The sequence below is a fragment of the Ranitomeya imitator genome, chromosome 2, assembly GCF_032444005.1.
Source record: "Ranitomeya imitator isolate aRanImi1 chromosome 2, aRanImi1.pri, whole genome shotgun sequence".
Taxonomy (NCBI): Eukaryota; Metazoa; Chordata; class Amphibia; order Anura; family Dendrobatidae; genus Ranitomeya; species Ranitomeya imitator.
Window position 1 is genome coordinate 48,389,771 of NC_091283.1, and position 9,796 is coordinate 48,399,566.

General features: G+C 42.4%; 1 protein-coding gene across 1 annotated transcript in view; it reads left to right on the forward strand.

Moving 5' to 3' along the window:
- Nucleotides 1–8,755, forward strand: part of LOC138661764 (cytochrome P450 2C8-like) — an 86,093-nt gene extending 77,338 nt beyond the window's left edge. Inside the window, exons 7-9 of the mRNA XM_069746662.1 lie at nt 2,469–2,656; nt 6,568–6,709; nt 8,324–8,755. Coding sequence (XP_069602763.1) covers nt 2,469–2,656; nt 6,568–6,709; nt 8,324–8,508 — 515 coding nt within the window. The 3' untranslated portion in view covers nt 8,509–8,755. The remainder of the gene's footprint in view (nt 1–2,468; nt 2,657–6,567; nt 6,710–8,323) is intronic.
- The last annotated feature ends 1,041 nt before the right edge of the window (nt 8,756–9,796 follow it).

Sequence of the window (9,796 nt, forward strand, 5' to 3'; positions counted from 1 at the left end):
AACCGCTGTAGGTTGGCCTAGGTCTTCAGTGTGTTTTTGTAACTCCACCACATGCTTGGTCCACACATGTTTCCACATATTTGTGGTATTGAGGTTTCTGACACTTTTCCTCTTTTGACTTTCTGATGACACACCTTGCATTTGACAAAGCAAATGTCATCTGCGAGTGTGTCAAAAAAGGATCAGGCACTGCAAGTATTGGGAGCGCCCGTTTTGGCTTTTGGAAGAGGCATGCTCCTAATGGGTGCCAAAGTGGAGGCTACAGGCACAGCAGTTTTCCTCCCTTTCCCTCTTTGGGCCGTTCGGGGAATCTCTTCCTCAGAACTGCTCCCACCACCTTCCTGTACCTCCCGCCATGATGGGTCAAGGACCTCATCATCTACACTACCCTCTTCCAACAACTGCTTCTCCTGGGTAGTCTCGGCAGCACAGTACACACCAGAAATTGGCACCTGAGTCTCATCATCAGATGCGTACTGAGGTGTGCTTTCCGGAGGCACTGGCCCACCCGCCTGTTCAGATTCAGAGAGACAAAGCTGTTGGGCATCACTGCACACTGCCTCTTCTTCCATTTCTCAAATGCTTCTTGGCTGGCCCCCTCTTTCTAAGCCAAGAGATTCAGAGAACAGAAGTAGAGATGGCTCCTGTCCTGGGCTCTCTGACTGCCTGGGCAATTTGGCAGGTGGTGAAGAGACAGATGGGTGGTCTTCAGTGCTCTGTGCCTGTGAGGAAGTGGCACTAATTAAAGTTGCTGCATTAGCTGCCATCCATCCGACAATGGCTTCCATTTGTTCGTCCCGCAGCAGTGGGGTACGGCAAGCTCCTCCAAAGCTGCGCATGAAGGACTGTTCCCTGCTAAAACTGGGGGATGATGAGTCACCGGTGCCTGCAGCAGTCACAGAATCCCCACATCCTCTCCCTCATCCACCTCCACGCCCACGACCACGTGCTTTACTCCCTGCCTTCTTCATCTTGGTAGACTGATAAAGACAGGCAGAAAAGTACTAAGGGCTTAGTGTGCTTATTCCTGAACAGCTGCTAACAGGTATAAGAAACACTAATTTTATAAAGTGTGGACTAGAATTTAATATTTTTCGCAGAACAGACTGCACAGTGAGCTGCACTCACACAGAGACCATACAGACAGCCGTGAATGGTGATGCGAGGCCCAAAAAAGCTCCTCTATGTACTACTCTATAGTGTTTTTACACAATCTAGCAGGATACGGATGGAAACCCACTAATAGGATAAATTTGAAAAAATGTGCAGCAGGCAGCATTAATTGAAAAAAGGACAATGGAACAGTAAGAGGCAGTGATGCACCCTGAGCTGACTACAACTGGCTGTGGCTGCAGACAGACTACAGAGTGAGCTGCACTCACACACACAGAGACCTTGCAGACAGTTGTGAACAGTGCTACAAAAACAAGGTTCTCACACAGCGGTTGCTAAATAAGCCTGGGTAAAGCACAATGAAGTCAATCGCTATTTCACAATTGGCCCTCAGTCAGAACACAGCGTCCTGTCCCTAACTGAATTCACAGCAGAGTGAACCCAAAATGGGGGAGGTGACTTTTATAGTGCATCATGACATTATTTCAGCAGCCAATCACAGCCATGCCAGTAGTTACATGCCTAACAAGCAGAATAGAATGTGCCCACACTTCTAATGATTCCTCATTGGCTGAATTAAATGAATCTGGCTCTTTGCATTATGGGAACTTCTGATTCCGGTATGCGATATTGCAAAAGTATCGGAACTCGGTATCGGAATTCCGATACCGCAAATATCGGCCAATACCCGATATTTGCAGTATCGGAATACACAACACTAGTTAACATTCTTGCAAAGTCATAAGTCCCTTGTCTACATCATTGGCTGTTTACAGAGCAGTTCTTCGATTCACTGATCACTTGCCTGGAATTTTTCAATGGCCCTTTTATCTCTATACACAAATACAATGCTAAAAGTGTGAACTTTAGAACATGCCACTGTTAGACCTCAATGTTTTACAGTAGCACAATCAACACAGGAGAATTGTCAGTCAAGCAGGAGTGCTGCATTCCCAGAAAGAAGGAACTGAATAGGTTGGGAAGGTGTGTGCTCCTAAAGACATATATTGAGCTTAGTCCTGCTATGGGTCAGACTACAAAGTGGAGACTAGCTTCTTTGCTTCAGGTAATTGACATGCTGCAGGTAATTGACATGCTGCAGCGTCGAATGGAAGCACAGAGGGCATTGGGTTTCTTTAAATCCCATCCACTGTGATTGTAACAAAGAGCTCAGTGGTTTAGACACAGCGCAGTTGAGCTGCATCCAAACTGCTGCTATTCCGGATCGTGGTCACACAACCTTAACTTTTCAAACAAGCTTCAGCTGTTATTTGGTTGTAATTGCAAAATAGATACAATTTGAATATAATTCTAGATTTAAAAATATTTCATTGTTCCATTCTTGTTAACTTCAGAGAAAATCCACAAAGAAATTGACAATGTAATAGGGAGAGATCGCTGTCCATCAATAGAAGACAGGAGTAAAATGCCGTATACAGAAGCCGTAATCCACGAGATCCAGAGATTTGCTGATATTATCCCTACAGGACTTCCACATGTTGTCAGCAAGGACACAACCTTCAGAGGATTTCACATTCCAAAGGTAGCGTATGCTGCTCCTCTCAATCTTTTGCTCATGTTTGCCAAACTTTGATGGTTGTTATCAGGAAGATGGGTAGTTTAGTGGTATGAGAAGCGTGCCTTCACAAATTGTCAAACATAGTCACACTCTCTTTTAGGGATCTTGGCCCTCCCTGCACAAACTCCACCCAATCACCTCTCCAAGTCTCAGTTTCAACCTTTCCGAAACATAAGAATCTTCTCAGGGCGGGAGAGATTTCTTAACTGGAGTTCAGGATGTCTCCCCTTTTTCTGGAGCTTCCTGAACATACAATCTTTTCTGTCTATGAATCAAATGCAGTATGTAGGAAACAAATACATCGGACATGATTGGATGCTTATGTCCCGAGTGGCGGCCATACCTACAGTCGCGGAAATAAGTATTTGTATTTTGTAAGTTTGCCCATTGACAAAGACATGAACAGTCTATAATTTTAAGGGTAAGTTAATTTTATCATTGAGAGATAGAATATAAAAAAATCTAGAAAATCACATTGTATAAATTACCGTATATACTCGAGTATAAGCCGAGATTTTCAGCCCAAAATTTTGGGCTGAAAGTGCCCCTCTCGGCTTATACTCGAGTCACGGTGGGCGGCATGGTCGGCGGGTGAGGGGGAGAGGGTGCTGAGGCATACTCACCTAGTCCCGGCGGTCCTGACGCTCCCCCTGCCATCCCACGGTCTTCGGTGCTGCAGCTCTTCCCCTCTTCAGCGGTCACGTGGGACCGCTCATTAGAGAAATGAATATGCGGCTCCACCCCCAATAGGGGTGGAGCCGCATATTCATTTCTCTAATCAGCGGTGTCGGTGACCGCTGATAGAGGAAGAGGCTGCGGCACCGAAGACCGTGTGACAGGCAGAGGGAGCGGGACGCCGGGAGCAGGTAAGTATGTAATATTCACCTGTCCCCATTCCACCCGCCGGGCGCCGCTCCATCTTCCCGGCACCGCTCCATCTTCCCGGCGTCTCTCCGCTCTGACTGTGCAGGTCAGAGGGTGCGATGATGCGTATAGTGTGCGCGGCGTCCTCTGCCTGATCAGTCAGTGCGCAGAGACGCCGGGACCGGACGCAGAGGAGCTGCGGCAGCGAGAGGTGAGTATGTGTTTTTTTTTTTATTGCAGCAGCAGCAGCAATGGCACAGCTTTCTATGGCACAGCTATGGGGCAATACTGAACGGCGCAGAGCACTATATGGCACAGCTATGGTGCAATACTGAACGGCACAGAGCACTATATGGCAGCTATGGGGCAATAATGAACGGTGCAGAGCACTATATGGCACAGCTATGGGGCAATACTGAACGGCGCAGAGCACTATATGGCAGCTATGGGGCAATACTGAACGGCGCAGAGCACTATATGGCAGCTATGGGGCAATACTGAATGGCGCAGAGCACTATATGGCACAGCTATGGGGCAATAATGAACGGCGCAGAGCACTATATGGCAGCTATGGGGCAATAATGAACGGTGCAGAGCACTATATGGCACAGCTTTATATGGCACATCTATGGGGCAATAATGAACGGTGCAGAGCACTATATGGCACAGCTTTATATGGCACATCTATGGGGCAATAATGCACGGTGCAGAGCACTATATGGCACAGCTTTATATGGCACATCTATGGGGCAATAATGAACGGTGCAGAGCACTATATGGCACAGCTTTATATGGCACATCTATGGGGCAATAATGAACGGTGCAGAGCACTATATGGCACAGCTTTATATGGCACATCTATGGGGCAATAATCAACAGTATGGAGCATCTATTTTTATTTTTGAAATTCACCGGTAGATGCTGCATTTCCTACCCTAGGCTTATACTCGAGTCAATAAGTTTTCCCAGTTTTTTGTGGCAAAATTAGGGGGGTCGGCTTATACTCGCGTCGGCTTATACTCGAGTATATATGGTATATAAATTTATTTGCATTTTGGAGCGAGAAACAAGTATTTGATCCCCTACCAACCATTAAGAGTTCTGGCTCCTACAGACCAGTTAGATGCTCCTAATCAACTCATTACCTGCATTAAAACTAAAGACACCTGTCATACATAGTCACCATTATAAAAGACTCCTGACCACAGACTCAATTAATCAGTCAGACTCTAACCTCTACAACATGGGCAAGACCAAAGAGCTTTATAAGGATATCAGGGACAAGATCATAGACTTACACAAAGCTGGAATGGGCTACAAAACCATAAGTAAGATGCTGGGTGAGGAGACAACTGTCGATGCAATAGTAAGAAAATGGAAGAAATACAAAATGATTAAAGCAGCACGGGGGGAACTTGTTAATGATCTTAAGGCAGCTAGGGCCACAGTCACCACAAAAACCATTTGTAACACATTACGCCTTAAATATTTGAAATCCTGCAGTGCTTGCAAGGTACCCCTGATCAGGAAGGCAATGTGCAGGCTCGTCTGAAGTTTGCCAAGAGAAAAGCTGCCTATGACCCAAAGAACACCATCCCCACTGTCAAGCATGGAGGTGGAAACATTATGTTTTGGTAGTGTTTCTCTGCTAAGGGCACAGGACTACTTCACAGAATCAATGTGAGAATGTTTGGAGCGATATACCGTAAAATCCTGAGTGACAACCTCCTTCCCTCTGCCGGCACATTAAAAATGGTTCCAGCAAGACAATCACCCAAAACATACAGCCAAGGCAACAAAGGAGTGGCTCAAAAAGAAGCACATTAAATTCATAGAGTGGCCTAGCCAGTCTCCAGACCTTAATCTAATAGAAAACATATGGAGGGAGTTGAAGCTCTGAGTTGCCAAACGACAGCCTCAATATCTTAATGATTTAGAGATGATCTGCAAAGAGGAGTGGACCAAAATTCCTCCTGACATGTGCATAAACCTCATCAACTACAAAAAACATCTGATTGCTGTGCTTGCAACAATGGTTTTGCCACCAAGTATTAACTCTTGCTTGCCAGAGGGATCAAATACTTTTTTCTCACTGTAAAATGCAAATAAACTTATATAATTTTTTACACTGTGATTTTTCTGGGTTTTATTTTTGATATTCTATCTCTCAATACTAAAATTAATCTACCCTTACAATTATAGATTGCTCATGCCTCTGTCAGTGGGCGAACTTTCAAAATCAGCAAGGAATCAAATACTTATTTCTCCCACTGTATAGTGTGTGTAAGCTCTTATAGTCAACAGCTTTCTCTCTCTCTCTTTCTTGCTCACTCTATGTCTATCTCCTGTGGATTACAAGCTGTTATGATCATTACGGTCCTTTTTCTATTTCTTCTGTCGTTTGTAAGCTATTATGGTTAACATGGTCTTCTTTCCTATAGAGTGTAAGCTCTTATGGTTTGCAGGGTCCTCTCTCTCTCTCTTTCCAGTAGTTGTAAGCTCTCATCAAGGTCTATTCTCTCATCTGTAGAGTGTTATCTCCAATTGTCAGGAGGGTCATTTCTCTCTCTTTCTCTCTCCATTAGCATGTAAAGTCCTATGGTCAGCAGGGTCCTCTCTCTTTGTCTTTCTATCTATATCTTTCCCAAGGATTGTAATCTCTTATGATCATCTGGGTCCTTTCTCTATCTCTTCTGTAGGAGATCATGACTAAGACCACCAGGTCGAAATGCGTAGATCGTCATTAGGTTCTTTAACCAGTGTGTACTGAGTGCTGGATACCATATATATTTGGACGTATTTTTACTATATTTTCATTAAATTTATTTTTTACCTTCATCACTCACTGGACACACCTGCTTGTCTGGTAAATTTGACTGGGACCAAATCGATTCTGCCCAAGACAAATTTCGGCAGATTCGTTCATCTCTACTTCATAGGATTAACTAAACAGATTTCATTTTTAACACTTCCAGTTTTCTAGACATTCATATTCATACATTCACTTTCAGGGAAGCTTGGTGTTCCCAGTCCTGACTTCTGTTCTGAAAGATCCAAAACATTTCAAGAACCCAGAGGAGTTTGATCCTGGGCGCTTTCTTAATGAGAAAGGTTTTGTTAAGAAGAGTGATGCCTTTATGCCATTCTCTACAGGTAAGATGTTATTACTTGATTGTGATACTTGAACATTAAATTTAAGCTTCACTATATTAAATCATTTTAGTATGGTTGGTTAGCAGATTGTTATTAGGAAGATCCAAAATATTGCTTGATATGATTTAGGAATCAATTGTTTGAGTGTTTTATAAACCCACTGAAATAATTTACATTTATCATATAAAACAGTTTAAGACATGACTCAAAGTTTTTTTTTGAACTGACAACACTTGCGGCATCTCCCAAAAGGTCTGAGCTATTGTCTAAGGTAAAAAAAGGTGCTAACCTGGCATCTCATGACTTGTAACTAGAGTTACCAACTCGATTTCTGGAAAGTTTATAAAAAAATCAAGGACATTCAATATTTTTTACAGTCATTAAGATTATGCACCACCCTACATCTCCTCTCTGGTCTCAGTCTACCACCCTACCCGTGCCCTCCGCTCCGCTGATGACCTCAGGTTAGCATCCTCAATAATCAGAACCTCCCACTCCCGTCTCCAAGACTTTACACGTGCTGCGCCGATTCTTTGGAATGCACTACCTAGGATAATACGATTAATCCCCAATCCCCACAGTTTTAAGCGTGCCCTAAAAACTCATTTGTTCAGACTGGCCTACCGCCTCAATGCATTAACCTAACGATCCCTGTGTGGCCTATATTAAAAAAAAAAAAAAAAAAAAAAAATTAATTAACTGGTTCATGCAGCTTTACATGAACACCCAAGCCTTACACTATGGCTGGTCCGAATAACTATAGCAATTGTTACCATCCACCTCTCGTGTCTCCCCTTTTCCTCATAGTTTGTAAGCTTACGAGCAGGGCCCTCACTCCTCTTGATATCTGTTTTGAACTGTATTTCTGTTATGCTGTAATGTCTATTGTATGTACAAGTCCCCTCTATAATTTGTAAAGCGCTGCGGAATATGTTGGCGCTATATAAATAAAAATTATTATTATTATTATTATTATTATTATCTAAAAATATATTACAGGCAATACATTGAGACTTTTGACATTGTTGCGAAGTTATAACCTTAAAGGTGTTTTCCAAGAATGAACATTGTTCTCCATAAGCTCATTCTGGATGAAAATAATAAACTGAGCATTACTTATTTACTTGCTCCATTACTTTACTTGCTGCAGCGTCCGCACTTCACTGCTGCCTTCGATCATTGTTGACAGGCTGCACCGCTGACTCCACAACGCTGACTTCACAAATGACAGCAAATGTCCAAGCTACAGCCAATTATTTGGCTTGGAGTTTTTGCTGATTTAGATGTCATGATCAGCAGTGCTTATTGTTTGGCTGTGCAGTGATGTCTGCTGTAATCGCAACATCATCCCTGCAGCCTGTGGACTATCACTGGAGGCAGTGGTGAAGACCGGCGCTGGAACGCAGTAAGTATTTAGTTCTCCAATTAGGGAAGTGAAAAATATATACTGACCCTTCAAATCATTCTTCAAATTGGGTTATACTGGAAAGAAAACAGGACGCATGCCCATCCTCTGTTGATTTACAAAAAGGCATTTAAAAATATTTTTTTTTCTAAATCAAACAACACCTTTAACTTGACTACTTATGGTGTTTGATCTCTCTGTTTTCTCAGGGAAACGCCTGTGTTTGGGAGAAGGCCTGGCTCGCATGGAGCTCTTCCTCTTTCTAACCACCATACTGCAGAAGTTCACCTTGGAGCCCACTGTAGACAGAAAGAATCTGCGCATAAGACCCGAGCCCAACACCAATGCTTCAAGACCTCAGTCCTACCAGATGAATGTTGTCCCTTGTCTCTGAGCTGAAGATGAACTTCTTGTCTAAAGGAACCCTAGAAGTTATAGAACTTAGAAAATTAAAAAGCTGCTCTAATATTAAAAGATATAAATTGAAATAAATACAAAGATTGTGTGCAAAGAATTATATATGTTTTTATTCTATTTATAATATCGGCCATGCCTGTATAAGTGTATGAAACATCATATAACTCTCAAGAACTGTAATCATTTTATGCTAAAATAAAGATTAAGCTTGTATGACAAATGTTTTATTTTATGCAAAGAAGTCACATCTTTGGCTAAGTTCACATCTACACTGGAGGCTTTGTTTGTAGCTCAGCTATTTTGACCAGTAAAATGGTAGAACAATGACAAAGGCTCAACTGAGCACATCATAGTCAACTGGGTCTGTCATGTTCTGCTACAGTCCATCGTGTAACTGCCATAAATTTCTGTTCCTACGATGGAGTGAAACGATAGGTTAAACAGGATAAATATGAATGAAGCTTTATTTTGCTTGTTGCACGTGCATTATTTTGGTTAAATTTCAGTCTTTAGGTATCTAATATTTCCCATGCAAATTGTTGATTATTGGATTGTGCATATGAGCAGCAACTCAATGATGCATTGACCAGTCACACATTATCCAAAGTGGATGGGATAAAGAAAGATCAGGCAGATATCCTTTTCCATTTCAAACTCCTTTCCTTCTTAACTGAGTTGAACTATTAACCAGTTGATACATCTATTATTGTCAACAAATAAACATGACCAATGGTCAATTTGTCCATTATAGTTAATTAATGAACATGGCCATGCTAATCAATTAATCCCCAAGTCAAGTGACAAACATGCCAATGACAATAAAATGATCAAACTCTCCTTGATAGTCAAACACTGAAGATTGTCTAAACATTCTGTATCCTAGTTCATCCAATGTAAGCTATTACTACCTACCAAAAACACATCCATAATTTGAGTTTCTGGAAAACAAAGGAACGTCGACAAATTTAAAGATCCATTGAGTACTTTTCAATCTCAGATAGGTAGATAGCAAAAAAATATATAATATTTTTGGAGGGATTTGCAAGTCTGGTAGTGGGGAGAATCCCTCCCTCCACTCCCGGTTTTGGGAGTGGCTCTATATCCATGATTCACCTTTAAAATTCTCAGTTTTGCCTTGGGTGTATCCGTTTTGTTTTGCAAACTGCAGAGCAGGAGGCTCTGTGCAACCCAGGCCTGAGTGAAGTTAACAAAGAGCCAGGTACTTCAAAGCTGCTGACATGCTGACACATCCAAGAGATACGGCA